At 50.1% G+C, this 24,493-nt stretch overlaps 1 protein-coding gene across 11 annotated transcripts in view; it reads left to right on the top strand.

The window, feature by feature from the left end:
- The window catches only part of Nav2 (neuron navigator 2), a 394,179-nt gene that overhangs the window by 343,441 nt on the left and 26,245 nt on the right, over positions 1–24,493 (top strand). For 8 of the 11 annotated variants that reach the window (XM_023702826.1, XM_004642702.2, XM_023702823.1 and 5 more), the window contains 10 exons: positions 3,275–3,298; positions 3,410–3,484; positions 8,513–8,596; positions 8,965–9,076; positions 10,455–10,600; positions 13,099–13,107; positions 13,511–13,692; positions 21,081–21,234; positions 22,195–22,357; positions 23,056–23,156. In XM_023702826.1, the coding sequence (XP_023558594.1) occupies positions 3,275–3,298; positions 3,410–3,484; positions 8,513–8,596; positions 8,965–9,076; positions 10,455–10,600; positions 13,099–13,107; positions 13,511–13,692; positions 21,081–21,234; positions 22,195–22,357; positions 23,056–23,156 (1,050 nt within the window). The remainder of the gene's footprint in view (positions 1–3,274; positions 3,299–3,409; positions 3,485–8,512; positions 8,597–8,964; positions 9,077–10,454; positions 10,601–13,098; positions 13,108–13,510; positions 13,693–21,080; positions 21,235–22,194; positions 22,358–23,055; positions 23,157–24,493) is intronic. The other 3 variants (XM_023702824.1, XM_023702821.1, XM_023702825.1) reach the window with 1 other exon arrangement.

Raw genomic sequence — 24,493 nt, 5'->3', positions numbered from 1 at the left:
TAGTGCCGAAAGAGAAAGCCAGAGGCGCCAGAGGGCACCTAGGGACGCAGGAGTCTAGTTTCTCAGGGTTGCTACAGAGCAGCCGTGCTGCCCCGTGTTTCCCCAGCAGAACCCCCAGGGCTCCCATCACGAGCAGGGGATGAAATGTGGGGGGCTGGATACATGCGGCAGGGCAGCAAGGGCGCCGTTGTCCTCCTCTGGGTATTCAGCCCATCGATGCCCTTCATGTCAACGCTTGGAACCTCTAGCCGTAGATGCCCTGTCTTCGGGGAGTTCCTGTTTTGAAGATGGTGTTTTTGTGAACTTTGAAATTGTCCTGAGTTAATGTGTCAAAAACCAATTATAACATTTAAAAATATCTTTTTTTAAATCTATTTATTTATTTGGTACAGCGTCTCACTATGCAGCTCAGACTCGTAATGATCCCCTTGTCTCAGCCTCCCCAGCGCTGGGACTACAGGCATGTACCACCACACCTGGTGGCTGGCTTGGCACACCCAGGGTGGGTTGGCATGGCATGCAGTGCCAGGGATCGAACCCAGGTCCTTGCGCTTGCCAGGCAGGTGCTTAGACCACCAAGCTCTCTCCCGAGCCCTATAACATTGTTTAATTTCAACTTTATTGACAATAAGAGGAGCCCACAGTGTAATCTTAGTTTATTGTCACCTTGACTTTGGACCACTCAGTCATCTGGGAGACAAAATGAGCGTCTGTTTTGTCCTCAGTGTCAGGAGTGAGCAGGTGATCTTGTCTGCTCCCTGGCACCTCTTCGCCCTTCCATGAGTCCAGCACCAAGAGTGCCCATTTCCTGTCATGGGTGGCTCCTCTGAGAATCCACGTTGCTGTTTTTAGACCAAAACAAAAGGCCTAACATTTGACTATTTCCACACCAGAGTAGTTCACAAATCCAAGGAAAACTTCGAGTCTGGCTACAGTCTGCTACCCCTAACAGTGATGCGTGGGCCCTCAGGTATTGTTAGCGTCTTGGAAACTTGAAATGCAGGAACAGTGCTCGGGCTTTTGTGTGAATGTTACACTGAGCTAGTTCTTATCTGTTGTCTAAGAAGAGGTCCCAGGAGTTCACCACAGACTCAGACCAAGAGGTCTAGGATGAAAGTCTTAATAGCTGGGAGTCTTTCAGGCTCTAATTACAGAACAGCAGGGTCTTTCCTTAAAATCTATATAATTCTTAGATATTTAAATGAACATGTTCATTCTGCCTGAAAGTTGCCTGCAATTTTAATTAAAAATGCAAGAAAAGGCACCCTGATGGCTACATGAATGCCGTGGAGTAGTCGTGGCTGCCCTGGGAGGGGAGGGCCTCCAGGAGGCACGTCTGGCCCGAAACCTGATTGGGAGGGAGGAGTGGTAGAGTTCCCAGGGGAACGGCTCACAAGATGGGGCCCAAAGCCCCGCAGAGTGTTCCCTGGTGTTGAGAAGAGCGGTGGTGGCGTGGGGCAGAGAGCACGTGAGTTCTGCCAGCTGCTGTTTGGAATGGAGACCCGTGCATGCCCCCAGACAGGTGGGCACAGTGACAGGCAGTGGCCAGGGCTGAAGCTGGGCATGGTACTGTCATAGTTATTTTTCTCAGTGCTGAAATGAATAGCCAGCACCCACATGCTAAGAGAGGAAAGGTGTGTTTAACTCAAAGTTTGTAGAGGTCTGGGCTCGTGATGGGTGGGCTGCAAGGCAGGGTGGCACGGCAGACAGGCGTTGCGAGAAGAAGAGGTCTGTGGCAGGCAGAAGGTAGAAAAGCAACCATGGCTCTTTATTTTTTGTATCTTATCCTGGCTATTTAGGGCAGGCAGTATTCACACCCTTAATCGTAGTGTCCCTAATCTTCTGCCTTTAATCAGTCTCAGCATCACACACTCTAAATCCAGCCACCTCTAAAAAAGCCCCACCTATGGCTGCATGAGACACTGTGGGGACATCTAGACATCTAGACACAAATACTAACAGTGGCACATGCCTGTAGTCCTAGCACTCTGGGAGCCTGAGGTAGGTGGTTTGCAAGTTTAAGCCTAACCTGGTCAACTTGTTGACTTAACAAGACCATGTCTCAGGATAGAAAAGGATAGAGATTTAGTTCATTGTGAAGGCCCTGAGCTCCATCCCTAGTACCACGCACAAAAGAAGTGGATCTAATGAATCATACTCCTTTGTATTCAGAACTAATAGGAGTAGACACTAGAGTCAGATGTTGATTTCTAAAAGTTATGGGTTTATTACTAATAAAATTAGACCAGATTGCTCCAAAGACTCAGGGGCACAATAGGGTCCTTACTGACGTTGATTCCCCTCCTTGGTTTCCAAGTCTTTCTTCCCACCCCTGGGGAAAGTGGAGTGTTGGGGGAAGGGCAGGGACACTTCTAATATTGCCAAGAAAGGAGTGGGTTCTTCTTTATGGGTCCCCAGGAGAACTGGGGAACAAGGAAGAAAGGTTCCTCCTACAGCAGGTTCCTCTAGCCCATGTGGGCTCCTCTATGGGACAAGGGAGACTTGAAAATCTTACCTATGTCACCATTTACCCAGAACCAGCACGGAAGGCTGTGCAGTAAGAATAGTCATAAGAGTTCACTTATAATTCGTAGGAGATCATTGGTAAATGGGTAATTTGCGGCAGCCAGCAGGAAAATAAAGGTCCCATTTATCCTCGAAAACTGGCTGAACAGGGATTCCCAGCCCCCGCCCTTTGAGGCCTGTCTGCTCAGCTCCTGCTGCAGTGGCCTAGAGGTGAGACAGAGGCACAAAATGGAGCAGGATCGACAAAGCAGCCTTCTTCTTGTCCCCTAGAAGATGGGATTGTCAGATAAATGAGAGGGTACCCTCTGAAATGTGAAGTTCAGATCAAAACCAGTGATGTTTTCCTGTCAATATGCCCCTAATATTGCGTAGGACACGCTTAGGCTCTTAACAGCTATTTAACTTTAGCATCCTGCATGTTTATTTGCTGACTCTGGCTCGTGTCCTTTCCATTATTTACCTTCTCCTGAGCACCTGACCTTATTCCCGTCTCTATGGGAAGGCAGCGTAGCTATCCACAGCCAAGCAGTTGGAACATTGTTCTAATTTTTCCTAATTCCTTAAAATAATAGTCTGGTTGTATTTGACCTTTCCATTGCGCCAGGTTTCCTGAACCAGTTTACCCACAGACATACACCAGAAGAGAAACTAGATTTCTAAACATCCAAATTTGATATTCCCCCATAGACTGGACTGCACTGCTCTTTGCTCCTAACCTTGTCTGATTTTCTTTATGATTTATTTACAGCCAGAAGAAAAGTGCCAGTCGGAGGTAAGCAGCGGTTTGCTGGTTGGAGCTCCTTTTCTATTGCCTGATACCTCGCTGGGCACAACCTGGGAGTAGAGTCCCACAGCAGATAACCCTGTGCCTTGTCATCTTTAGATCCGCAAGTTGCGACGGGAACTGGATGCTTCCCAGGAGAAGGTCTCGGCACTGACCACGCAGCTGACAGCAAACGTAAGCTCAGACGCCGCCACCCCTGCTTCTGGCCCCGCCTCGGGCCCCCAACCCAGAACAGGGCCGGGAGCGCTTGTCCGCCTGACCTTCCTTAACGCCTGTGCTCACCCTCACCTCGTCCAGTCTGTGCTCGCCAAAACACTGGTTTCCTTTGCCTTCTCCTTTGTGAACATTTTGATCTTAAGGGCAAACTAAAAACAAAACAAAAAAAAAGAAGGAGGAAAAACGAAATTAGGGTTCCAGAACAAATAGCCAAGCTGCTTTGTAATTATAATACGCATGATTACGTGTTCATGCAACATTGCCAACCTGCATTCAGCTCACCAAGGGCTTTGAGTGCCAGCTGTGCCCCGGGCGCTGTGAGTTCAGCAGGCAGCCCGAGCCGTCGCTGTTATCTCAGCATTCTGCCTCTGAGACAACTGGAAGACAAAACAAATAATTTTCCTATAACATGGTTATGGCAGAGATAAGGAGAGGAGGCTGCAAAAACATGGGGAGGAACACCTGTCTTGGCCTTTGCAGAGGAGGGCCAGGCAGGACTTCCCAGAGAGGTGATGCCTGATGGGTGTCTCCTAGGGTGCAGGGGTGGGTGGAGACGCATTTCAGCCTCAGAGAAAGACCTGTGTGCAAATGCCAAGGTGAAAGCTCACCCAGCATTCCAGACCGTAATTAGGATGTGAGGCATGAAGGTGGGAGAGAAGGACAAACAGCAGAGCACAGAGCCCTGCCTAGTGTGAGTGCAGGCAGCAGCGAGATCAGCAGACACAGTGGAGGCAGGCCCGCCCCATCCCATGGCCAGAGGAGGGGCTCTGCTGCAGGGCCAGGACCTAGTGCTCAGAAAGGCAGAGCCCGAGGTCGTAAAAGTCGCCCAGAGGCCCGTGAGTCAGGGCTTCTTGCCGGTGAGTTCATAGCCCCGCCTGAGACCTGGGACAGATGTGCCGGAGCCAGTTGGGAGGCACCCTGTGGGAGCCTGCAGCACTGTTAAAGTGGAAAGTGACTTCAAAACTTTGTCTTGCTGTGACCAGGACCCTGAGCCAGTGCTCCAGGGCAATCATTGAGTTGGAGTCTGGCCTGGGGATTCCCAGCTTGAGCTTGAATCTGCTCAAGGAAACCACGTCCCAGCCTAGGTTCTCCCAGCCTAGGTTCTCCGGCATTTCTGGAAGCCTTTCATTGTTCGCCCCCTCCAACCCTAACATATTAAATGACTGTGTCGTGTGATCTTGTATTTCTTTAATGCTTCTGCCACCACTAATGCTGCTATCAGCAGGACATCCAAAATGGAAGTGAGAACTGAATTCTGAGGCTTTGATCTTATTTAAAAAATAGCAGAAGTAGGCCAGCCAAATAGCTCAGCAGATTAAAGTGCCTGCTTAGGCAGATGCAGGGACCAGGAGTTCGATCCCAGGGCCTGCCATGCTGGTCCGCTCGCCCCAAGGATGTGCAGAGATGTTGATTGAGAGCGGACATGGTGGGGCACACCTTTAATCCCAGCTTTTGGGAGGCTGTAAACAGGAGGATCACTATGAGTCTGATCTATGCAGTGAGACCCTGTAGACCCTGTCCTAAAAAATAAAAAATAAAAAAAATAAAATAAAATAAAAAAGACGTGGTCTAGGGGGTAGGTTGATCATCTGGATAACCAAATAGGTGCATTTGAACCCAGAACCAACAACAGACCCAACAGCTAGGGTCTCCTGGGTGTGACCCGAACATGCAAGGTTTGACAGTCGCCTCCCCCTGGGGGTTCTGAGAGGCTGCTAGTTAAGAGCTGTTGCAGCCCTTGCTGATCAACAAGTAGTAATCAGCTTGTTCCTCAGTGCGCTAGGGCTAGCTCCACCCCCACCGCCACCCCCCAGTCCTACTGGGCCCTGCTGAGCTCTACTCTCTGCTCCAGAGGAACCACAGTGAGATCTCGTGTCCTTGTCCCAAACAGCGTTCCTCCTCCTAGAAGCCACTGAATCTGGTATTGTTTTAAAGTAAATATTTAGTCTTGCCGCACACCATCAGCAGCACTAACATGGCTTATTGTCTGCCGTCTTTCTCACAGAGCAGGCTGTGTTTGTTTTTCTAAGACAAACTACTCACAACCACCTTCCCTGGTGTTTCCACACCACTTGTGTTTGTTTTCCCTGGGAATGTGAGAGTGCTTTTGATGAGAAGGCTGTTGTGTGGCTCCCACCGCGTGCGGCTTGCCTCTCCTCTCGTGTTTTCATAATCACCCTCTGGACACAGAGGCAGCGCTCGCTGGCCAGCAGGATGCGGTCCTCTGGCTCTAGGACTGGAGTGTGGCTTTCTGCAGTCTGCAGAAGCACCTTCTTAGGGACAGTCTTCCTCGGGTCAGGTTTTTGGTTTTGTTTTTAACCGAAGAGAAGGTATGAGAAGCACAACAGAATTGTGGGTGGCAGCCAAATGCAGAGATGAAATCTGTAGAAATCCACTCGTTTGCACCAAACCTCTTCTCTGTAAGGGCGCATGATGATATTTAGACAAACGTGTCCTGATCCCTGTCCTTAGTGCACTGTGGACTGTCTGGAACTGCGTGGCTTTAGTTTTACCATGTTTTCCACCGCAAACCACAGCATGTCTCTTTAAGTACAGAGGCATTTTTGCCACTTTTAGTAGAGATCTCAAATGCAGCCAGAAAAGTCATGGAAAGGTTCCCAGCCTGTCGCAAGGGGCCCTGCTTCGTCCCAGCAGTTGATCCTAGCTGTCTCAGCCACTTGGTCATCGCCGGGTCACACAGTGCACGACCCCCGCAACGTGAAGGAGGCAGGGTTTATTTTGGCTGCATTTCAGTCCAAGGTTGACTGGGTCCAATGCAGACAGCATGGTGAAAGGACCCGGGCAGAGGAAAGCTTCTCATAGTGTGGGGACAACCAGAAAGTAGAGAGAGAAGGGAGGAGCCGGGAGTGCACGGTGGACCCTTGCAGGCCACACCACCAATGCGTCCCCGCCTAATAGCACTCTCAGCAGATGGAATTTAGTGCCACCACTGTCTAATCACAGTCAGAACACACAAGGTTTTGGGGGAACAGTCCAGGTCCAAACCATAATACTAGATTTTTTTCTTTTTTTATGTATTCAATACAGGGTCTCAGTGTGCAGCTAAGACTTGTAGTGATCATCCTGTTTTCAGCCTCCCCAGCCCTGGGATTACAGGGGTGCTCCACCATGCCCAGACTTGGTGTGAGTGCAGCCCGCCCAGGGGCAGGGCTGGCGTAGCATGTGGTGCCTGGGGATTGAAACCCAGTCCCTGTGCTTGTCTAAGCAGGCGTTTAGTCTGCTGAGCTATCTCGCTGGCCCAAGACTAGATTTCTTTCTTAGCTTCTGCCATTCCTGTGTGCTGAAGGAAGCGGGGCTTCTGAGTCTCTCCTCAGATGACCCCTGAGACTGAACTGCCCCAGACCTGCGCAAGTCAGGAGAGTGAGAGAGTCAGAGCATTGATCGTCATCAAATGCGAGGCCTGCCGGTCCGCCATGTCTGGTGCCCAGCTCCCTGCCCCATTCTACTGTACAGTTGGAGTTTTGAGGTCTCATGATCCTGCCTAGCTACTAGAGTCTTTTTATTTATTTTTTTTATGTATTTAGTGCAGGGTCTACAGGGTCTCACTACATAGATCTGACTCGTAGTGCTCCTCCTGTTTTTCCAGCCTCCCAGGTGCTGAGATTACAGAGATGCACTACCACGCCCAGTCTCAATTGCCTTTTCAGCACGCCCCAAGAGTGGGGCCAGCACTGCATGCTGGGGGTGAACCCCGGTCCATGTATCTGCCTAAGCAGGAGCTTTGATACACTGAACTATCTGGCCAGCCCAGCTAATGGAATCTTAATCCATTGCTGAAAATTCCTTAGCATGAAGTTGTAAAAGCATTTTTATTCTTGATTTCTTTGTAGTTTTGTTTTGCTTTTTTTTTTTTTTTTTTTTTCAGTATTAGATATTCAACCTTATCAATGAGCTATGGCCTCAGCCCTTTTTTCAATTTTTATTTCATGGTAGGATCTTAGTAGATCACTGAGTTGCCCAGGCAGGGCTCCAACTTGCCGTCTTCCTGGTTTCCCAGAGTGCTGAGATTCCAGGTGTGCACCACTGTGCCTGGCTGGGGCTCAGTCTTTTCTTAATGGTAATCCCAGGATCCTTCACACCTTTATTACTCTGTACCCTGGGGAGAAGGCCTGAGTTTGGGACACAAAGCTTTCACTTCCCCTGGAAAGGGAACTGGCAGAGAAGGTGCAGGCAGAAAAATGCTATGTTTCTTAGTTCTAAAATGCATGACTTTTTCCCCCATCTTGTAACATCTTTGAAAAATGGATGCATAGTTTACTTATGATTGGCCATATGGTTTAAGCCTCCTAACGATGTATAAAATCAGGGAGCACTGATGTGTTCTAACCAACGTAGGCATAACGCGTGGGAGCCTACAGGGAAGTCAGATCTCCCCAAGGCAACCAGGGGAGGTTTCTCCGGGGAGGCAGCAGATGGGCCTTCCAATGCCTGCTATTAACTCGGATTCTGACAAGCAAAATATGCCGCCCACTTGTTCGTTCATTCTGCAAACATGCTTACAACAAATCTCTAGTGTGTGCTTGTTGCCTGCTGAACAAAATCATCCCACGGGTAGCAGGGAACATAGACGTAAGCCCACACTCACAAGACCGCGTGTATTTTTAACTACAGGCTAGCGAAGCTTGCCAGAGAGATGGTGAACATGCGGGAACTGGCCCAGGCCAGAGGTGTCCTGAAGGCCTTAGCTGAGTGCTCCTAAGACAGATGTATGAAAACCAGCTTAGCTAGGAGGGAAGGGCATGCCAGGGAGAGGGGAAAAGGATGCCCAGGGGCTTGGGTTGGGAAGGACCACAGGGTGTGGAGGAAGTCAAAGCAGATACAATGAATCCCAAAGAGTGGGGAGGGGAATGCAAGAAGATGGGAGAAGGGGGCAGGACCCCGGACAAGGGGTCTCAGGAGATCCAGCATCACTTAGGCACCCTTGCTGCGCCGGGAACCTAACTGAGCACCTGCTCCCCCTTGCAGGCCCACCTCGTGGCAGCCTTTGAGCAGAGTCTTGGAAACATGACCATCAGGCTCCAGAGTCTGACCATGACGGCCGAGCAGAAGGTAAGGCCTTGGCTCCCCACTTGGAGTGCACAGCAAACCGAAACATATGAGGCCCTTTACCTTCAGACAAGTACGTAGACTCCAACTTACTTCTTGGGCCCGTGAATATAACTGCCCAGAGTGGAGCTGTTGAGTAATGACTGTGTGACAGTAAAGGCAGCAAGGGCCAGCCTTGTGGTCCCATTCTTCTCCTGCTGTGTTACTACTATAGGCTGTCACGCTGAAGCATGGCCCACTTTGGTCCAACCTCATTCAGGACATGAAGGTCCTATTGAGCTCCTTCCTCCTTAAGTTGTCCTTCCCTGGAGGTCACTACAGCTCTACACAAAATGCATCTGGGTGGACCAATATGTCTTTTTCATCCATAGGATTCAGAGCTGAACGAGTTAAGAAAGACCATCGAGCTGCTAAAGAAGCAGAACGCAGCTGCCCAGGCTGCCATTAATGGAGTGATTAACACCCCTGAGCTCAACTGCAAAGGTAAAGTAGGAAACGGGCTTCAGCCAGAGCACCGGGTGCTCTTGGCGGCGCATGAGGCAACCTCCCCGCCTGAGAGCCGGCAGGCGTAGGGCAGGTCCCGTCAGCGCGCACCTCGCCTGGTCTCTGGCAGGCCTCCATGGAGATGGCTACTCATCCTCATAGTGCCGTCTCAGAGAAAGAAAGCATGCCTCTCTTGGTAGAGCGTCAAGCTGTATGAACTCCCTCTGGGCTTCTGTATTTACATACTGACATGGGAGACATGGAAGTGGGTTCATCGGGACTCTTATTTGGCCTGGAACACTTGTCTGAATTAGTTGTTTTGTCTGTCGTTGGGCTTAAAAATAACTCAGACATGCGAGTGAGTTACCTCCTGTGCCGACAGTATGAGCCGTAGAAAACAGACTGAATGTCCACTGCCAGTCGCCAGCACTGTGGGACCCCTGTGCTCTAAGCACCAGGCTGGTTTTGTTATTATTTAATTCATAATCTTACTTGCCTTCCACAACAACCAGATGTGTGTCACTCTAGTTTTGTCCTCATTGTACTGGGGAGAGCCCAGAGCTTCAGGGAAGATAGTTGCCTCCTGAGGTCAGAGAGGAGGCAGACACCTCATGGGCTAGTCCCTGCGTGCACCTGGCTCTGAAGCCAGTGATCTTGGGATGCGGCTCTGGGTACAGCCCCAGCCTCAGCAGGAAGACGCAAGAGCGCTAGTTCAAGAGCCGCTGTTATTTTCAGTGTCCCTGGGCTTCAGTGTACTGGGCCTCCTAAGCAAAGGAAGGGCAGAATGGAGACAGGAAGGACTGGCAAGAGCTGGCCAGACAGAGAAGGGGAAGAGACGTGCAAGTGGGGGCGGCAGCATGTGGAAGGCCCGGCTGAGGTGGGCTGGCTGCTTGCAGGAGGCAGCTGTGGCCAGGAGCAGGACAGCAGAGCAGTGGGCCTGGGCTGCAGCTCAGGGGCAGCGTACTTGTTCACAGGCATGAGGCCCTGGCTTGCATTCCAGCACTGTGAAAGACAGAAGAGAGCAAAGGAGCAGGTAGATGGGGCGAGCAACAAAGATGGTTGCTCTTTCAGTTCAGTCACATTGTCCTTCCTGGGTATAGTTTAAAGGATTAGAGTTGGGGACATTGTCTCCTAAGCCTCCCTGCACTTCTTCTTGGCAAAGTAGGAAGAGGTAGATGCATTTAAGTGGCCAAAGAGGACATAGCACCCATCTACCTCGAGTCCTGTACACCAGCAGGGGGTGTCAGAGGTGATAGATGTCTCTGTGGAAAACAGCTGGGGGTCCCCAGATGTGTGGGTTGCATTTCCAGGGCCAATCCCCAAAAGAAGGGACTGGGCCCACATCAGCAGGTGGTGACCCACCCTGCCTCACTCCCAGGAAACGGCTCCTCGCAGGCCACAGACCTCCGCATCCGCAGGCAGCACTCTTCCGACAGTGTCTCCAGCATCAACAGTGCCACCAGCCACTCCAGCGTGGGCAGCAACATTGAGAGTGACTCCAAGAAAAAGAAGAGGAAGAACTGGGTGAGCATGTACTCTCCAAGGGTACTGGTGAGAGAGTGTGCTGCAGGACCGGTGTCCCCCAGACAGAGCCCAGGTTGCCTCTTCCCTCACCTCAGAGCCACAGAGCTTTAGAAGCAGATCCTCAGAGATGGTTACTGAAAGGTTTTTAGGAAAACCAATGTTGTACTCAGCAAAACATGAGGAAAGATGAAACCACCACACTGTAGTTTTTCCCTTTCATGAGACTTAATGTGATACGCTCATCTTTCATTTCATATATGTGTTATTTCTTCCTCATCTGTGCTGGCTGCAGAGTCCTAGAACAACTTGATTCTTAAGTGGCCTCTTTTTACTCACTTCCAAAAGTGGATTTTGAACATGAATCAGTAATTATCCTACTCTCTACTACCATCTTTAATTTTTTATCTACCTGCCTAAGGTAGCATCAAACCAAGCTTTTGGGGAAAATTTTTAACCAGGTTCTCTAAATGAAAGTTTCCTAATGCCAACATTATGAGCTGGAGCTGGCACTAACCTTGGGATTCTACCTCCACATGGAGAGCTTCATAGAATTCATCTCTGTGGGAGTGTTTCTCCCCGTGTCCTTAATCCCAGAGAGCTGCATACTTTTCTGTATGGCAGCTTTAAACAGTTTCACCCATTATCCTAGGAAAATTCCACTACCGGCCAGTTGTTGATCTCACTGTGGGGGCTTTGGAGCACTTCCTGGTGCTGCTGTTACGGGCACCCCAAGACATCTGAAGCTAGCCAGTGCCCAAAGAACCCACTCTGTCAATGCCGGCAGCACTGTGTTCTCACTGTGGCTTCAGTGTCCCATTCATTCCATACCCCACTCACTCATTCTGTGCTGTCTTGGATGGGTGGCGAGGTCAAGTGATAGAGGAATTGGGAGTCGAGTGATCTTGATTATTGATCATTGGCCTTGGAGGCAAATTAACAGGCCAGCTCAGTGTGACCCCCTCATCATTCTGATTGATAGTTTTTTTTTAAGTTACTAATGAATAGCTTTTAGTCAACTCAACTGAGATGGCTAGATAGGATTAACCCATGCTGCCCTCTACTATGTGGTGAATAAATAGTCTGATTTGAATTTTGAGCTGATGAGAGAAAATTATTTTCTATGAAAAGTCTCAGTCATCTCTTCTCTTCCAGTCAAGCAATAAAACTTGTTTATGTTACATCCAGGCTCTTGGTTATCAGTGAAATCAGGGAGTGTGGGTGATTTTGGCCTTCTCAGCTTTTCCTGAAGCTTAATTCTGCCTAATCTTCATAATCTCCTCTTCTACCTGGCTTTTCACCAGAGGTCGGGGCAAGGATTGAGTTTGCTGGCTTGTGTGCCAGACCCTTCCGTTTCTATGACTACTCTCCGGCAATGCGGTCAGAAGAAGAAAATGAGAGAGTGGTAGGGTCTAGATTTTCCCGCAAGCTGGACATGCAGTTAGAGATGAAACCCACTGGTGGAGAAAAGTCTCAGTGATTTGGCAAATGGCCCATTTTCTGAATTTCTCACCAGTAAAGAAAAATCCCTAAAATATATTTTTCAGAAGGAAAATAGACTTTAGATAAAGGAAATTAATTGTTTTTAAAAGACCTTTTTTTTAAGACAAGATATTATCTTTTTGGCTTAGAAAAATACATGCTCATGGCTTTCACAGAATTCTTTGGAACGGGGGGATTTCTTCCCTTTTCCTTCTTTTAAGAGAGAGGCTTACTCAGTTGCTGGGGCTAGCCTGGAATGTACCCATCCTCCTGCCTCAGCCTCCCAAGTAGCTGGCATTATAGCATGCTTCATACGCGTGGCAGAGAATTGCATTTAATTCATCATATCCTTGTTAGAACTTTGAGGTCTATCTCCTTGTTTGAGGAAATTATACCAGCTTCTTCTTTTTTTTTTTGTTTTTTGAAGTGGGAACTGAACTCAGGACTTGGTGTTTGCCAGGCAGTTGCTTGTACCATTGAACTATATCCCCAGCCCCCGTTTTTCTAATGTGGCTACAAATATGTATGTCTTAACTGACTGTCCAACGTTGCTGACTGAGATGGCTGATTCCCCGCTTACCAGGTTACCTTCCCTATCCAAGTAGAGATGGCGAGGGGCTGTACAACCCTTTGGGAGCAGCACAGCCACGAGGCTGCCATTGTGCAGAAGAGACCCCAAGCTCCCACTCCTGCTCCAAACTCAAGCACCAAGAGCTGACAGATAAGTGGCAGGGACAGGCAGAGAAGCTCAAAAGGTAGGGGCAGCTTCTTCAGTGAGGCAGGGAGGACCCAAGTCATAGGGCCCCCAGGGCCTGCCTTTGCTGTCCTCTCGGGACTGAGGGAGGCGCCCCGTGCTGGTAAAGATTTGGGTGCGCCCTGGAGAGCTCCTCTTGGCCTGGTGTTTATTAGCCATGTTGCGTCCAAAAAAATCCAAAGCTTTCCCAGTCACTGGCTTTCTCTGTTAAAAATTGTCTTTTTTCCTTCCCCTTCCCCGTTTTTGCTTGCATTGTCTCTGGCAGGTCAATGAGGTAAGCGAGACAAACTTCCCTATCAGATACCAAGCTAACCCATCCACTGATATGACTAACCTCGTCCTGGCACTGTCACCCGTCTGTGCATCCCGCTTTGTTGCTGTGTGCCCTCATCCTCCCGACACCCACCTGCTGGGCCAGGCTCTGTCTTGCTGTTGGCACCTAGTACTGCCCCCAGAGTAGGCATGGAATGTCACCCACAGGTCCAGTCCTTCGAGCTGTCAGCACCGGATAACTCTTCTTCCCTTAATGCACTGATTCCACAGAGCTGTGAGCTCCTGTTGCATTGCTGGGGGGAGTCGGGAGAATTACTAGCTCTTTTCTATGCATGTCTCTGGTTAGCCAAGGCCTAGGCGCTGGGGCAGCTCCTGTGAGGCTAATGATCTCGTCGTATATTCAGTTGCGCAGCTCCTTCAAGCAAGCTTTTGGGAAGAAGAAGTCCCCGAAGTCGGCATCCTCTCATTCGGACATCGAGGAGATGACGGATTCTTCTTTGCCTTCTTCACCAAAGTTACCACACAACGGGTCCACGGGGTCCACGGGGTCCACACCTCTGCTGAGGAACTCATACTCCAACTCTCTGTAAGTCTGTCCACTGGGGCCACCCTGTCTGTCACATGATGTCTGTAGCACCTCTCTGAAGCCTCTGCAGACACAGCGGCTGGGGGTCCTGTTACAACCCATGGACTGCTTGGACCTTTTGTATTTTACTTTAATGGGACTTTCCTTGGTTTTTCCATGTTTTAGGAATGGGAAGGTTGCGTGACAAAGGAAACTCAGGTGTAGCTGATGGTGTATCATTGGTGCCTGGGGCTAGTAGCTGGCCTTAAAGTGACTTAGCTTTGCATTGCTTGCCGCGTCAAAGGATGGTTGTTGTTAAAGAGCCAGACCATTTACCGTGAGGGGAGCTGGTGTAAGGAGTGTTTGCAGTTTTTGATGAAATTCTGGCTCATTTGGGTGACAAGACTCAGATTATACTTTTCTTCTTTGTTCAAAATTTGTTAAGTCTTTACTGTCACAAATTGGATCTTTAAAAGCTGGAGAGATTTAGTGACTGTCCTCTTTACCAAAGGAGTGTGTATTTTGTAAAATGATTCATTCTAGTGAACTTACTATGAGACAGACGCTTATACATCTTTCTGTGGGGATACAAGGTATTTGGGCGCTGTCCCCTGGGCTATAGTGACATGGAGAAGAGCCACCAAGTTGGAATGGCTTGGTGTGGGTGGGTGGAGTCCCTGGTATTCATTCAAAAGGTAGCACAACTGGCTCCCTGCGGCAGACAGAAAGGCTACCTCTGACCTGTAGGGCTGAATTCCATGCTGGGCTGGAATTAGAATCCACGATGAACTGGGTTATATATAGCCTGCAAGGAAGGCGACAAGCCAGAGAAGAGAGGAGCTGGGCTGGGGTCAGAGTAGCACCTGGGAGAGGGTTAGAAAGCGGAGATTGGTGTTATGGATCCCAGTTGCCTTGTGGGTTAACGTGGAGGTGACAGCACGTGCTTCACTGATTGCTTGAGAGAGGCGAGTGAGATTGTGTGACTAAGGGCCTCCATCCCAGGCCATCTTTCTTTCTTCTCAGGAGGCTTAGAGGTCCGTAGTGCTGTCCCTGTGTCTGCTCACCCAGCCAGCCCCTGAGGGCAGCAGCTTGCACTGATGCCTGAGGTACCTCCTCAGTGGGTGCCAGAAGTATATGGAAGATGGGACCGTCCAGGGGCCAAGTCTCTGTCACACACCAACTGCACAGAAGATGTGGAGTGGGAGAGTGGAAACCATCCCTCACCACACCATGGTGCAGGATGGTCCCCTGGGGTCACCACTGAATATAGAGAGCTCCTATGCCATTAGGGTGCTCTGTAACAAGAGGATGGACACACGGACGTGCACTTCTGCTATGGGAGGGGGTAATGTCCTCATGGAAAGAGAAAGGCAAAGGAACTCTGAAGGCAGGGCCCCAGTCTGCCTTGTGAATTCTTGAGTGATGGGCCAGAGTGAATAGTGGAGAACATGGATCCTCCTTGGTCAACCAGGTGCCCAGCAAGTAAACAAGTCAGATTTACGTAGGCCGTCCTCCAACCAGGCATCCCGATTTATTCATTCCCTTACAAGAAGAAGTAACCAATCACCTACTCTTGATATGTTCATTTGAGCTCTGTGTCGTGTAGCCAGCAGAGCAGGCACCGTGTGCCTGGTGTCCTGCAGAGTGTGAGGATAGCGTTAGCGTTGGGGACAGCAGGGACCACTGGGAATGTGACACAGCACTTCTCACTGTGCTCCTGAGCCTCCACTCAGTGTGATGCACCTTTCCTAGCTCTGTTCCAGCAGCATCGAGGACCAATGCAGCTCCATCTCTGGTTGACGCTATGTGCTGTGAGTTATGGGTGGATGTTAAATGCAGCATCCTAAATGAACTAGTCAAGTCAGGTAGCACGGAGGGTTAATACTGTGAGTGAAAACAGAGCTGGGATACAAAGTACTTGGCAGCAACTTGAGATGCTGTGGTCAGGAAAGGCCCCTCTGTAAGGGTGTCGTGTCAGCCCAGACCTGTGTATGGAACAGTTGCCACTTAGCTCTGGTCAGTAACACTAACTGCAGCAACGAACTCCATCACAAGCTTGGTGACTTTACTTAGCACTGTTTATTTCTGGCCTGCTCCAAACCCAGTGTGGCTCTCCTCATCAGCAGATGGCTGCCCTGAACAGGTACTCTGCAGGATGCTCTGTTTCCACCCAGGGCAGAAGCTGGTAGGACGCGGGGGAGACCTGTAGGAAGGCTTTGCAGGCTGGCCTTGCAAGACGTGCCTCTGGCTTCTTCCCAGTTGGGCTCGGGTGGCCTCCCAAACACGGCGAGGAAGCAAGAGTGGAAACCAAGCAGATTTGTCTGAGAAAGAGGGGTGGCCAGCCTAGCTGTCACTGAGTACTTAAGGGACAGAGTGGTAGGAGGAGAGGGGAAGTGGCTCCTGAGTAGATGTGTAGAGGTGGCCAGGGGCGAGGCTTGGGCAGAGAGAGGAGACCATCTGGACAAGTTCTGTGGACAGGAGCATAAGGAGCAAGAGGAAGGGGGTCACCGGACTCAGCAGCCCCCTCCCTGGCTCGTGCCATTCTGGCTTCAAGCTGTTCTTTAAACACCCCACTCCCACCTCACAGCCTCTGCCCTCGTCATGCCCAATCTGATAGGCCGCCCCTCTGGACGGTCACATTGTCAGGTCAGTAAACCCATCCCTCTCCCTCTCGCTTCATATTTTACCATTGTACTTATACCCATATGATGTATATGTGACTTTTTTTTTTTTTGCGGAACCGGGGATTGAACTCAGGCTCTTGTGCTTGCCTGGGAAGCACTTATTCTACTGAGCCATCTCCCCAGCCCCAAATTGTGTTTGTGACTTTTTTTTCCATCTGATGTATAGATTCTCCTTAGAATTTTGTCCCCTGTCCCTCACCATACCCCCCAAAGTGCCGTGGAGGTGGGTACCATATTGGATTCGAAGGCACTCAACTAATTGGTGGTGGGAGTGAATGATGGTACTGGTGAGCCCTTGAAGAGTTTAGTTCTAGAAGAAAAGCCAAGGGCATATGGGGTAGAGCAGACATCAGAACGGGGAAAGAAGAATCTTAGATGTTCCTGGATCTGCAGCTTGGGCGACTGGGCTGGGTGGGAGACCTGGCTGGGAGAGTCTCAGAATCAGACGCTCTGGCTTGGACCCCATAAGATCAAGATGCTTGGCAGATCCTCTTTGTAGGAGCCAGCCTGCCTAGGGTCTTGGGAGGCAGCATTGGAGTGACGTGGAATCCTGGGTGGTACTGAAAGTGGGGAAACAGGAGTTCTCCAAGGGGCTAGAGATAAGGAAGAGGACAGTGGCAAGTGCTGAGCTCTGTGGCATGCTGACATGTGAAGCTGCAGAAGAGGAAGAAGAGCAGCTGGCAAGGTGAGAGGACGTCCAAGAGGAGAGCAAAGAATCTCCTCAGAGGACAGACTAGAAGGTTGGCCACACAACCCGGGTGGCCAGGTCAGAGGAGAGGAGAGCGGTGGGGCTGCATGCTGCTGTGTGGGCCCCTCCGCGAGGACAGGATGCTCCTCCCAAACCACTTTCCCCATAGGGACAGGGCAGGGCAGGCTCTTGGCTCCCGAGCCCTTTTCTGACATTCCTTGGTCTCCTTGGACACTGGAGTTGTTTGTTTTTGGTTAAGTTTTCCAAAGGGTGGGCTGAGAGCAAGTGCTCCTTTCCAACCTTGAAAGGTTTGTAAGAATGTACAAATCTAGATGGGAGAGGGAGTTCAAAAGAAGGAACCAGAGGCAGAGGAGCTGGGCTGGGAGAATTCTCTACCCCGTGGGCGAGAGGAATGGCCTCTGCGGGAAGGCGATGTTTCCCACACTGGAGGCGTTTGGAATTAGGTATGCCACCAGCCCTGCCCCTGGACAGGATGATGGGAACGTGCTGGAATAGTAGGTCAGGGTCAGGAGCACATACTTGCCCCAGTCAGTGGTCGGTCCACAGCATGGACCAGTGTGTACTTAGTGCCAACTGGGTACCGTGCAGGAGCTAAGCAGGACCTTCCTAAATGGATCCCAACCTTGTCACACTTGAATGGTATGACTTGGGCATGTTAGTATCTCTGCCTCAGGCTCCCCATGTTAGAAGTGGGGAGAATTATATTTTGTAGAGTTGGTGGTATGCAAAGTGAAGAGAGGAGCATGCTTCTTATGCCTAGTCCAGTCGATGCACTGCGCAAGCATTGGTGAGCACCTACTATGTATCGCATAGTAAGACAGATGCTAGAAAAGACCCAAGAAAACCCTGGAGCCCCCAAGAAGGTAACCTGGAAGGACAGTGAAACTCTTGGTGTTGGAACATAAGCCTATGAGCAGAAGAAACCAAGCAAGGGAAAACGAACGCTTTATCTTAGACAGTAGGGACAGGGACAAGAAACCAGTTCTGACTGCCGCCAGAGAACTGGTGTCTGTGGCCTCTCTGTGCTGCGTCGCATCCCTCGCTGGCAGCGAGTTGTGGAAGACTTTCAATCCCAGCACAAGTTGTCTTCATTTTAGTTTGTGTCTCTTTCGTCTTAGGGTATTTTCTGTTGCTGTAATGAAGAGCTACAGACCAGTGCTGTATAAAGCCTAGACGTTTATGTGGCCCGTGGCACTGTTTTGAAGGCCTTGCTGCTAGGTGGTGGTGAGGTGGAGAGCATCCTGTGATGAGCCGGAGTGAGCCTGCTCACTTGATCTTTCTAAGGCCCAGATTCAGGCCCTGGGCCTCACTCCCAGGGAGTTCATGTCATGCTCATTACCCGTGAGAGCACCCCTCCAGCTATCACCTGTGGCTTTGGGGATGGATATTCGCTAAGTTTTGAGGTGGACAGACACTGAAGCCCTAGCCTCTGGACAGTCATCGACTGGCCACGTTCTGCAGAGTAATTCATGTGAAACAATCCACAGATGTGTACTGAGGGAATGTTGGGGGGTGGGCACCAGCTGGGTGACCCGGACTCCAGCAGAGTGGCTTATGTGGAGTGTGAGGTGGACCAGCCTGGCACCCCAAGGACTCCAGCAGACTGTCCTGTACTGTGGAGTGGGTTCCTCCCTCTGGGCAGGGCATGGCTTGGCTCAGAATGGAGTGTCACGGTGGAGTTCGGTTCATAAGTTCTGCTCCATTGAAACCAGGAAGCTATCACGCTCACAGGAAAGAACCAGTTTTTACAGCCCCACTCCCACCCCTGCACACCTCTCAAACACAAGAAAACAGGGCTGTGTAAATCAAACTTGCCAACTCCAGACTATTCAGAGTGCAAAAAGCTGGGGTTGGCGGTTGGGATGATCTACATTCCAAAGGCATTTCTACATCTCTGGCCCTTTTAGTCTGAAACCTGTTGGCTTCCATTTCTCATGGGTATGAAATAGGAATAACAACATCTTCTGGAGGACCTTGCCTTTTTCAAGAAGACATTGAAGGTGAAACACTTCCTAGGTTGGTGTTGTCTTATAAAACTAAGATGTGGCTTTACTCTTAAATCCAAACAGATCATATATGGGTCAAGAAAGCCACACTAGAAAGGTTTGCCTATTCAAGGCAAAATGTCTTTCCACCCCCAAGATACAATTATATTTCTTTTAATAGTTTTATAAATCGTTTCTCTTTAGCAATTAAAGTGCCTACCCCCTCGCCTAGTCAAGTTTTGTTTGGCTCCCAACCCAGTGCTTTGGTCTTGGAGAGCAGATGCAAGAGGTCTTGCTGCGGTTACTACAAACTCCCACCGCCCTCAGGCCTCATCAGTAACTTTATGAACTTGGGGTTTTGGGGTTTTGGGATTGTTTGTTTTCCCCCATCTTCAGTTCAGTAAGCGTCAAGCTTTTCTATTCTGGATCACCAAATACCCCAGATACTATGATCTTTTGAATCTGCAGCACTGTTTTGTTTTATTTTGTTTATGCTGACTATACATTTTAATTATAAAACAAGAACATGAACAAAACATTTAAAATAATCTCAGTTATTTGGCAACTCATCATGTCATTGCAAAGAGACAAATTTGACCTTAAGAAAAGTTTTAATTTTATGAAAACTTAAGTTGGACCATTTGTTAAAAAAGAATCCAAGGGGCGAGGGGAACAACTTCTATCTTGAAATAGTTGTGTGTAAAATCCTGAAGCCAAGTAGGTAGGAATGACTTAATCATCAGTGCACTTCCCTTTGCTGAGAGAGATGCCATGGGGAGAAACTTCTGGAAGCTTCCGAGAGCACAGAGGGAATGAAAGCCGGCAAAGGGTCCCGCTGTGGGAGGTGGAGCCACTGTGCCTGGACCAGCCTCTCTAGTGTCACGTGGTAAGGGCACACATGCAAATATAATTTAAAAGCAAGTTACATTCTTCAAAAACAGTCCCTACCATAAACAGAAAAGCAATGGAGACCCTTTCTTTAGCTAAACTACTTTACTCAGATATGTGCGAGAGTTGCTGTATTTCCTGTCAAATCCTAGGCAGATAATTATAGGCAAGTAGAGTCCTACCAAACTTTCTGTGAATGATTGCGTAGCATATAAAACCTTTTTTTATTAAAAATAAAATAGTAAAGTTCACAGATTTTTTTTTCTGTAAATTAAAGTTTTCATTGACTAGTATCATATGGGTAATATGTAATCTATTTTTAAATGTTTATATACCATCCACAGATCACTGGTCATAGCCTAGTGTCTGATGGGTCAGAAGGTCTGCCTTAGTGATGACTCATGTTTTAACAGAGGAGCTGTCCTTTGGGACATCACATTTCATTGTAACTTTTGGGATCTTCCATTTCGCACTGACCTGCCAGTCATCTAGAGAGAACCCAGACTCATCAGGAAAGGCGCTCAGCCCAGCCTGTTAGGAAGGAGCTGCTTGGCATGGTCCCCTGGTCACCTCGACCCCATGCACAACTGCACAGGAAAGACAAGTGGCCAGGCTGTACAGGGATTACAGATGAAACTTCAGCTTCCATTTCACATTGTCCTCAGCTTTCTAAGCCCTGAGAATGTTTCTCTTTGGCATAGTGCCTGCCTGGCAAGCATGAGGTCCTGAGTTTGATTCCTGGTACCAAAAAGAAAAAAGAAACAGATCAATTTCATTCTATATCTTTGATTTTCTTTCCTTTTGGGCTCAGTACAAATCATCCCTGAGCTGTTTAACCTTGGAGTTTCTCATTTTGAAAACAGAGCTGACCTTGGTTCTTTGAATGAGTTTAGAACTCAGGGGCCACATGGTGTCCTTATCGGGGCCCAGCAGTGCTACACACAAGGAGGTGTTCAAACCCCGAAAGTCCCGCTCCCATTTGCGGTCTCCTGCTTCTCTCTTGATGACTGGAATTCTGCAGAAAGGCACAGGACAGCCATTCCAATTGCTGAATCTTCAAAGGAAGAGTGCACCCTGATCAGGATGGGACGGAAAGGCGATGACTCCCAAGATGCTGTTGGCACTGACGTTTCCTTTCCCTAGAATCTCAGAGTGCATGGATAGTGAGGCTGAGACCGTCATGCAGCTCCGGAATGAGCTGAGAGACAAGGAGATGAAGCTGACGGACATCCGCCTGGAAGCCCTCAGCTCCGCCCACCAGCTGGACCAGCTCCGGGAGGCCATGAACAGGATGCAGGTGAGAGCCTGGGACAGGGCGGGAGCCAGGCCTGCCTTGGAGTCTGGGGCCACCCCCTGCATTCTCAGTGTCTTTCTTTTTCAGTTATGTCTACACAGTCCTCTGAGTAGTCCAGTGAAAGTACAAGAGTAGTCCTGCCCCTCCTGCCTGGAGCATGGTCCCCTTCGCTGGCCTGCAAGCCTGCTGCTGCAGGGCCCTTTTCCCTCCTCATGCACCCCACCCTCCCCTTTGCCACTTCCTTCACTCTGCTTAGGCCAGATGTAGCCACAGACTGCAGCTCCCTCTACAGGCCATGGGTACCTCTGTCCCAGACCTTTCCCCAAAGCCCAGCCTGATCCTTCTGCTTGTGCAGGGCTTGTGCAGGGCCTGCAGCTGGAAATCATTCCCTCCCTCAAACAGGATTGCAGGTTTATTGTTACAGGCTTTCCCTCATCTGTCCTGGGGAAGACATCCAGGTCTTCTGAGATCCTTGTCTTCTCTCTGGACATTCTACCTCCTCTGTGTACACTTAAGTTCTTTACAAACGTTCACAGAATGAAGGACTCCCATGAGGTGTGCTAACTAGACAGCAGTGTTTCTCAAAGGTGGATCCATGGAATACTCTTTCCATGTGAGGATCTGTGACAGCAGAGTTCCTTCATTAGGTGCATTTGGGAAATATGTATCCTCTTAGATTCACAAAGCAGAGAAAATCATGAAAGGCTCTGAGAAGCCCTGCGGTACAGAACCTGGCACATCCAGACTCCGGGAAAGCTACGCTTGTCAGAGCCACTATGCAAAGGCCAGGTCCCTGGAAGGATGGAGCCTGGCATATCTGTGTATTCAGCAAAAGCAGAGTCTCTCTGTGCATGTCTCTTGCCTCAGCTGGGCGAGCCACGCGGTTCCTGCAGGGAATTTTACATACTCCTTTTTCTTATTGCATTCAACTACTAAGTGAGCTTCTGCCTCTACTCCTTGCAGAGTGAAATAGAGAAGCTGAAAGCTGAGAATGACCGGCTGAAGTCAGAGTCTCAGGGCAGTGGCTGCAGCCGGGCGCCCTCCCAGGTGTCCATCTCCGCATCCCCCCGGCAGTCGCTGGGCCTCTCCCAGCCCAGCCTAAACCTTACCGAGTCGACCAGCCTGGGTGAGTGGCTCACAGGGCTGGGGCAGGCTGGGCCCTGCAGCTGGCACTCTGGTCTCGGGGCCGGAGCCCAGGAGAAGCAGATCAGCAAGTGACACAGAGGCAGCAGGCGTGTGTGCGCTGGCGTGTGTGTGTGTCTGGGTGTGCGTCTGCTACCAACATGAGCCCAGCCGTGAGAGCCCTCTCATGCTTTGCTCCAGCGCCCCCAGTTCCCCAGGCGTGAGCTTGGAGACCCCTGTCCCCCATGCTGAGCTCTGTTCGATCCATTTAAGAGGCTGACCTGCTAGCGGAATGCTGCATACACCCATGGAGCAGGCTCCCGTCAGGCCTTGGCCTGGCCAGTGACCCTCCTGGCTTCGGGTCAGATTCCATCATCAGTGCCCACGACCTGGGTTTGCTTCATGAGCACCTCCAGGCTGATGCTTTCCTTTTTTATCCATGACGCTGCTGTTGCTATTCCTGTTTCGGTTGAGCCTCCCTCACACATCCATTCAGCAAGACGCATCGTCAGCCCGCTGGCTCCCTGGTCGGTCCGCTGTGGATCTCTGTGGTCATCCTCCATTCTGCCCTCCCTCCCCTGCCCACCCCCTGCACCTGACACCTGGCACACCCCGCCGCCGGGCCCACTGGCAGCGGGGCCATCAGGAAGCCGGCTTTGCTGTCCCCATGTGCCTAAGGCTGTTGATGTTTTCCATTCGCAGACATGTTGCTGGATGGCACTGGTGAATGCGCGGCTCGGAAGGAAGGAGGCAGGCATGTTAAGATAGTTGTCAGCTTTCAGGAGGAAATGAAGTGGAAGGAGGTTAGTCCATCCCTCGCCCCGCTCTGCCTGCCCTCCCCAGGTAGCAACACCTAGCTTAGCTGCTCCGCCTCACTGCCTGAGGTGACCTGGAAGTACTCCTGAGGCTGAAATACTTCATCGTCTGAGACACAGTTCCAGGCTCCCAGTAGATTCCTAAATCCAAGGGTAGTACCAAATGCTGCGTGTACGGTGTTCTTTCCTCTATAACATGTAATGTATGGATATGAAACTTGAAGAGATGAGCAGTAACTAATAACAAAACAGAGCAAGGATGACATCATACTGGGTTGTCCGTGGCTTACTAAAACACAGAGAAATCCTGACTCACTGGAGACCGTGGCAATGGTCAGCTTGCTGGCCATCTGGCAGTTGATGTGAATGGGTGGCACTTCCTTTCTTCTCATGTTGAAAGTCTCATCAAGCACGCTAAATCCACGTGGCACTTTCCTGTAATGAGCCCGACACTAACATCCTTCGAGAAGGCTTTTCTGAGTGTATCACATTCCCCAAGCACATCCAAGGCAGCTTAAGTGCTTTTAGCTCCAAAGACATAGAAATAAATTGGCTGAGCCCAGCTGGCCAAGAGCGCCAGGCTGTCGGCAAAGTGGCCACGGAAAGAGGCCCACAATTCAGGGGTCACGTGGGGTGCTGAGTGGAGCTGGTGGGGCACCTTGTGTTCTGAGCTGGGAACCTGCCCATGCTGAGCTCCAGAGTGGACACCTTGGCCAGAGACTTTAGGAGTGGCACTCGAGCTGTACCTTAGAGATTAAATCCTAAAGATGCTCTCAGTGACTTTGGCTTCAGAAGTAAGTGGGAACTGCCCTCGTGGGTCATGATTTCAAGTCCCCTTCGATCTCTGGTGTTTTGCTTCTTAGCATTTCTAGCCAGTATGCTAACGTAGCTCCCTCAGCGTAGGAGCCTGTGGTGCCCGAAGACGTGGCGTCTGCAGCCGGGCTTTGTTCTGTGTGGCTAGCTTGTTTGCCTTACCCTCTGCAGAGGTCCAGAACTGGGGCTTTAGTGTCCTCTAGCCTAGAAAGAGAGCCCACGTAGCTCCGGTCTCAGAACCCCAGCTAGTGGCGTGGCAGGCTGGGTGGGAGAATCCCACTCCTGCAGCCACCTGTAAACATAGGTGACACCTGGGAATAGCATCGATTCTAGAAAAACTACAAGCGCATAGAGCTTGTATTTTTCCAAAGTTTCCAACCATTTCAGTACTTCTGTCCTTCTGGATCTTAGCAGCATCCAGAGGAGATTGACCGGCCAGGGGTGATAAGCTTCGTTTTATAGCTGAGGAACTCAAGACCCAAATATCAGGGGCCTGCCCATTAGCTCAGTTG

This window comes from Octodon degus, unplaced genomic scaffold (assembly GCF_000260255.1).
Source record: "Octodon degus isolate 3935 unplaced genomic scaffold, OctDeg1.0 scaffold00159, whole genome shotgun sequence".
NCBI classification, from domain to species: Eukaryota; Metazoa; Chordata; class Mammalia; order Rodentia; family Octodontidae; genus Octodon; species Octodon degus.
Note: the sequence above shows the minus strand (reverse complement) of the source record. Positions and strands in the feature narration are given on the sequence as shown.